Source organism: Crocodylus porosus, unplaced genomic scaffold, assembly GCF_001723895.1.
Source record: "Crocodylus porosus isolate Cpor-Errol unplaced genomic scaffold, CroPor_comp1, whole genome shotgun sequence".
NCBI classification, from domain to species: domain Eukaryota; kingdom Metazoa; phylum Chordata; order Crocodylia; family Crocodylidae; genus Crocodylus; species Crocodylus porosus.
The window spans coordinates 7,019,114-7,025,285 of NW_017728934.1; the positions used below are offsets into that span (position 1 = coordinate 7,019,114).

Genomic DNA, 6,172 nt, shown 5'->3' on the forward strand with positions numbered 1-6,172 from the left:
TCGGCCGTCCTGGACTCCATCCTGGCCAGCGCCGCCCTGCTCAAGGCCGAAAAGAAGCTGTCCCCCCACCTGGCCAAGGTAATGCCGTGCTGCACAGGATGTGTCGGGGAGAGCGTGGGGGCACAGGACGGGGCCTGACCCCCTCCGCTCCTTTCCCCCGTAGGTGCTGGTGTACGACCTGCTCTTCGGCAAAGGCCTGAAATGTGGAGGCCGCCTGAAAGTGTTGATGCTGAAGCACCGGGCCCGGCTGCAGGCTGAGCTGGCCCGGCTTAAGGTCTGGAAGAAAGTGAACCGCAATGAGGATCTGCTGGTGCCAGTCCCGGGGGTGAGCCCAGGCATGTGGCAAGGTATGGAAAGGATGGAGGAATGCTCCCCTCTACAGCTGTGAGACGGCACCAGGGATAGGTGTGAGGGGCCTGTGCTGAGCCTGAATGGGGGCAATTCCTGTGTGCCGTGTGGCTTACAGCAGCCTGTGGCTCATTTAAAACCCTGCGTCTCCAGGGATGGTCAGTGCTTGTGCCTTAATAGGTAGAAGGGTCACAAATAGGGTGGTGATTTTTACGGTTCGTTTTGGGTGCTGGATCCATGGGAGCTAGGCTTTGGCTTACCTGGCTCTCTGTGAATGATGGCTTATCGGCTGGGCTGGGTGTGTGCACACACCTTGCTCATCTCTCTTGTGTGATTTTTGGAGCTGGGTGGTGTGGGGGTCTGGCATATGCCTCTATAATCTGACTTTGTTTCCCCAGCCCCTCAAGTGCCGCGTTATGTCCGTGTGAACACCCTGAAAACTAGTGTGGAGGAGGTGATTGACTACTTCAAACGCCAGGGCTATGCCTATCTGGGCAAAGCAACCAGGTAAACCATTCCTGCACTGAGCTGGCATCTGCTTTCTGGTCTTTGTTGTCCTCTTCAGGCAAGCTGTGACAGATGCTTGGCTTGCAGGTGGGATGTGGGAAGCTTTGCACATAGCGCAGAGATGTGGGCTGTCCAGCATTGGCTTTTTCTGGAGTCTTCGCCCAAGGTCGCAGGGTTTTATATGAGAATGAGTGTCACTAGACTGTATCCACCCCAGTAATGGCAGCGGGTGGGTTGGAATCTCCATGATCATACACTATACATTCCATCCTATCTACTTGCATGCTGACTGGTCCCCAAAGTAAAATTAGGGTGTGGGTTTTGGATCAAAAGAAAAGGGGATTTTCTAGATAGCTTGTGATGTATCTTGAGCACAGGAGTGTATGAAGCAGGGTATGTCTTCCACTGTGTCATTCTTTTTTTCTCCTCACATACTCATGGTCTTGGGACAGCATGAAGGACCTGTGTTCCCTCTCAGAGAAGCAATTCTTGTTGGATCTTCATCTGCCAGATCTGCTGATCTTCCATCCACAGTTAGATTTCCACAAGAACTATCTCTACATGGCAGGACACATTGTGTTGCAGGATAAGGTCAGTGCAGCATTGGGCAAAAAAAGACACCATCGTGGGGTGGGAAGTATCAGGGACTATTTTGCGTGGAATGGAGGGGAGCATGATAAAGGGATCTCCTGCTGCTTGATGACAGCTGGTGGAGTGTGTAGGCAAAGGCTGTGAGAGAAGGATGAAGGCTGCATTTAAGCTACTGCTCATGCTCTGTTGCTATCAGGATCTAACTTCTCCAGCTTCCTGATCCAACAGATTCAGGTAAATCTGGAAAAAAAGTGGGTGGGATATTTTAAATATAAAAATGTGAAGCAGCTTTTGATGTCAAAAGCTTGTGTTTTCTTCTCAGTTCTAGTTTTAATATTTTGTACCCATGACATATAAAAATACAACCTGAAAGAAGGCTTTGGCTACTAGATGGTGGGTGGTTGTAGATGTTGGTACCTGACAAGATGTGAGCCTACCTGGAGTGGAGGAATAGGGATGTGAATTGGATAAAGAGTAATGAGAGAATTAAGGGCATCATCTGTCAGTGACATCCAGGCTCACTGTGAAGAATGGGAGCAGTTTACACTATTTGTGCTGCTTGATCACAGGAACTAAGAAGTCATGGTCTCATTGTGGAACACAGTTCTACAGCACAGGGAGGATTCTGGCTTCATGGGGGCTGCAAGGACTGGCTGTGGAAAGTGGTGTGGAGAGACTGAGCCATTGTATTGTGGGGGAGTTTGTACTAGGCTGCGACTGTTAGCCTTCCTTTCAGGCGAGCTGCCTCCCTGCTTTCCTCTTGAATCCCTCCTTGGGCTCCCATGTGATTGATGCCTGTGCTGCCCCTGGAAACAAGACCAGCCATCTAGCTGCCATCCTGAAGAACAAGGGGTGAGTGTGAGCTGCAGGGCAAAGCTATTAAGGAGGGAAGCCTCTAAGTGAGAGATGGGGAGGAAGATGCCTGCAGTTTGGAGGGATAGTTCCCTTGGTGGGAGGTGCTGAAGCTGTGAATAGAATGTCCTTGCTACACGGTAGGAGAAAAAGAGTTAGAAGCAAGACTGCAAAAAGGAAAGGGCAAACAATCAGGGAGGGGTGTATGAATATGGAGGCCTTTTCAGCTTGTCTTGCCAACTATATTTGTCTGAGACCTACAATTGCCATGGTCAAATCAAGGATGAGGAGGAGCGGGTCTTAAAAGGCTGGGACAGAATGGCAGCTGGAGAGGGACCTGAAAGGGAATTAAAAAGTATTCCAAGTCATTCTGACAGCCATTAATAACAGCTGCTCGAAACTGACGTGCAAGGATGCAGCCCTGTGGTGTGCTCCAATGCACTTGGGGACAGTGACATAAAGGGGGTACCCTAGTGTAGTGGGGAAATAAGCTGACAGGCTGAACAGTCTCTGTGGTGCCTGTTGCCCATGCTGGGGTTGGTCTGCTTCACACCGCTCTTTGGAACTTGGGATGCAATTCAGACAGATCTTTGCCTTTGACCTGGACATCATGCGCTTGACCACCATGAGTACCATGCTGGTGCGGGCTGGGGCAACCTGCTATGAGCTGGCCAATCAAGACTTCCTGACAGTTGACCCTTACGACCCCAAATACCGTGAAGTGAAATACATTCTGCTGGATCCTTCATGCAGTGGCTCAGGTAAAGGGCTGGGGGTAGCTGTCCTCTTGGAGCTGGACCAGAACCATATAGTGAGAAGGTGGGGAGTTGTTAAACTAGTACCCATCTGAGCCACTGGTCACCACACTGCCTCCTGGCCCCTGTTTGGGGAGACCATGGCTGCTCACTCCTGCCTTGGGGAGGGTTCTCAGACCCATGGCTGATCCATGCCCCTTTTCCCGGTTTGGAACCCAGATTGCCTTGCCTGTCTGATGCATCTTCCCACCCCCTGCACCTTAGGAATGGTGAACCGGCTGCCAGGCCCAGAGGGCCCCCCCAGCCTGGAGCGACTGCAGGCACTGGCTGGATTCCAGCGCAAGGTCCTGACCCGAGCACTGCGGTTCCCTGGTGTGCAGCGCCTGGTGTATTCAACATGCTCCGTGCATCGAGAGGAGAATGAGGACGTAGTGCGGGATGTGCTTCAGGAATATGGAGCAGCCTTCAGGTACCAGCAGGCTGCAGGGCTGAAAAGGGTGGGAGAAGGGTGACTGGGGCAAATGTGCTACAAGGGAAGTTGGTGGTCTGCCTTGCTGTCCTTTGCTGGATAGGAGTGAAATTCTCAGGCAGGCATCCCTGCAGCTGGTCACAGTGGAAGTGTACATGCCTCCACTTCTCTGTAGGGGTGGGATCGTAGTGGTAACACACTAGAAAACGCACAGCTTGGAACTCCTCGGCTCTGGATTGGGGGTTCCTGCTACCGTGCTAAGCCAGGTTTCCACTGCCTCCTGCTGCAAGTGGCTTGCCCCAGCTGCCTGTAAGGCATCTGTTGCAGTACAGCAGTTGTGTTTTTGGACTAAGCAGCAATGGACTGGGACATTGCAGTACAGCAGGCTGTGTCTTGACTGTGGCATCCCTGCCTGTCCCTCTCTCACAGGTTGGTGAATGTGCTGCCCTCTTGGCCCCAGCGAGGCCTTGCCACCTTCCTAGGGTCTGAGTACTGCCTCCGAGCTTCCCCAGAAGAAACACTGACAAATGGTTTTTTCATCGCTGTGCTGGAGAGGAAGCCAGAGGGTGATGACGCTGCCTCATCCAGGTGAGAGCTCAGAGTGAGAGGGGGTGGGCCTTGCCCCATATACTCAGCTTGAATCATCCATCACTTCTGTTGGGTTGTCAGTCAATGTCGGTTTGCTCTGCAGTGAGATCTCCGCTATGCAGGGTGTTGGGTGGCTATACAGATAGCACGTGCTTTTTCCCTGCACTGCTGTCAGAAGAAATGAGCCTCAAACAAGATCCTTGCTACTTGTTCCACAGCACAGCATAAGGCAGGAGATGTGGGGCGTTAAGAAAAAAATTGAGTTTGAGTAGAAGGCCAGAAGTCAGAACTGCAAAATTGAAGGGCCTGTGTGGGGGACAGTGAGAGAATTAGACCACAAGTATTTGGGAGGTGGGGGAGGGGACAGGAAATTAGGTGCCATGGGTATTGGGAACCCCAAGCTAGTAAAGTTCCTTTGTAGTGGATAAAAATGGAGGTTGGACCATGAAAGCCACCATGGGAGGCAGGATTGGGACGGCTGCCCAGGCAACAGCTTGGATACTAATGCTGTGAAACATTCTTGTCTTGCCTTGGGGGGGGTTGATTTTTTTTTTTTTTGGTCCTGTGTGTTGCTTCAAGCATCCTTCCTGTGGAGGCAGAGGCATCGGCGGCATCAGCAGAGGCATCGGCGGCATCAGCAGCACCGGCAGCAGCAGCAGCAGCAGCATCGACAGTGGCATCAGCACCGGCAGTGGCTGCTGCACCAGCAACTAAGACGGCTAAGGTTAGCGAGGAAACTGTCCCCCGTGCTGCCCGCAAGAAAAGGAGACGGGCAAAGCGACAGCGTGTGAAATGAGGCACCTCCCAAGAACTCTTAAGCTGCGTCAGCCTGGCCGGCTGGCAGGTCTGTTCAGCAGCATGGCTGGAGCCTCTCCATGTTGGGCACGCTGCTCCCCCCTATGTAACTACAGGACAGGGTGTGCTAGGGCACTCTGCCAGCATTGCCTATGGTTGTGACCTTCTGGGTAGACCGGCTGCTGGTAGGAGCTAAAGCCCCAACACTGCACCTGGCCTGGGCCTTTTGTCTAGCCTGCTTCAATGCCAGTAAAATTTGAGCTTGTTTCAGATGCTGTCTCTGAGTTTCTCTTACCCCGCCCCCAGTTCAGCATCTGTGGTGTAGGCTTAATCCCCAGGTTCAGATAGGCCTGGATCCCATCAGGAAAGGGTTGCTGACTGGGGCAAAAAGTTGATTCTGCCTAGTAGGCAGGTGTCCTGCTCAGCCATGTAGTAACAAGGCCAAGTTATGCTTATTTCATTGTCTTTTCCACCTTTATCAGGAACTAGTTTCTGGTGCTGTTCTTTGGTCTGGTGGGTGGTATGGAGGATCTTTCTTCCCTTCCTTACACTAGCCTCTTCTGTTGCCAGAAGTCTCTTGCACTACCCTGTAATAGCTTCTTGCCTAAAGTGATGGCTTCCTTTCTGCAGTTGTACTGGTGGTCTAAATTGGGTGCTGGCTTGACAGAAATGTCTGGCCCCTGCTTGCTGGATTGGGAATTCTGGTGGGCTCATGGGGAAGGGAAAGCTTAGCAGTGGTGCTGCTAGCTTGGGAGAAGCAGCATGCTGCATGTGGCTGGGGTTACTTAAAGTGTATAGTCCTTCATTTTCATCAGCTTTTTGACAACCAAGTGAGCCCTGTTGCTTTTTCCTAAGAGGCCTTTGTGGAAGAAAACAGCTGTGAAAGGGGGAACGCTGCCTGCCACTAGCTCAGAAACGCTAGCTGAACTCTTCAGTACTGCCTACCTCTGTACTGTAAAGACTTCATTTTCCCCACTCCTGCACCAGTAATGCAACTGGGGCCCATGAAGGCTTAGAGGGCCAAATCCCACTGTTGTCCCACCAAGTCTGGTAGGCTCCCACAGTTGCAGTGGTGCCAGGGGCTCCAGTGTGTATTCACTTAATTTGAAAAATGACTTAGCTTCCTGTGCAGCTAAAAGAAGAGGGTCCATTCCTGTGCAGATTCTAGGTTCTCTCATTCATCCAACCCCAGGAGTAGGGACCAGGGTTACCACATTTCCAGGTCCAAAAAAAAGGACACCTCTGTGACAGGGGGGAAGGGCGGGGC

At 52.0% G+C, this 6,172-nt stretch overlaps 1 protein-coding gene across 1 annotated transcript in view; it reads left to right on the forward strand.

The window, feature by feature from the left end:
• NSUN5 (NOP2/Sun RNA methyltransferase family member 5) overlaps nucleotides 1-5,175 on the forward strand; it is a 5,385-nt gene extending 210 nt beyond the window's left edge. The window contains 9 exon segments of the mRNA XM_019546434.1: nucleotides 1-78; nucleotides 164-347; nucleotides 747-855; nucleotides 1,308-1,446; nucleotides 2,183-2,298; nucleotides 2,881-3,059; nucleotides 3,318-3,522; nucleotides 3,952-4,110; nucleotides 4,690-5,175. The exon segment at nucleotides 1-78 is cut by the window's left edge and continues 99 nt beyond it. Coding sequence (XP_019401979.1) covers nucleotides 1-78; nucleotides 164-347; nucleotides 747-855; nucleotides 1,308-1,446; nucleotides 2,183-2,298; nucleotides 2,881-3,059; nucleotides 3,318-3,522; nucleotides 3,952-4,110; nucleotides 4,690-4,906 — 1,386 coding nt within the window. The 3' untranslated portion in view covers nucleotides 4,907-5,175.
• Nucleotides 5,176-6,172: the final 997 nt, after the last annotated feature.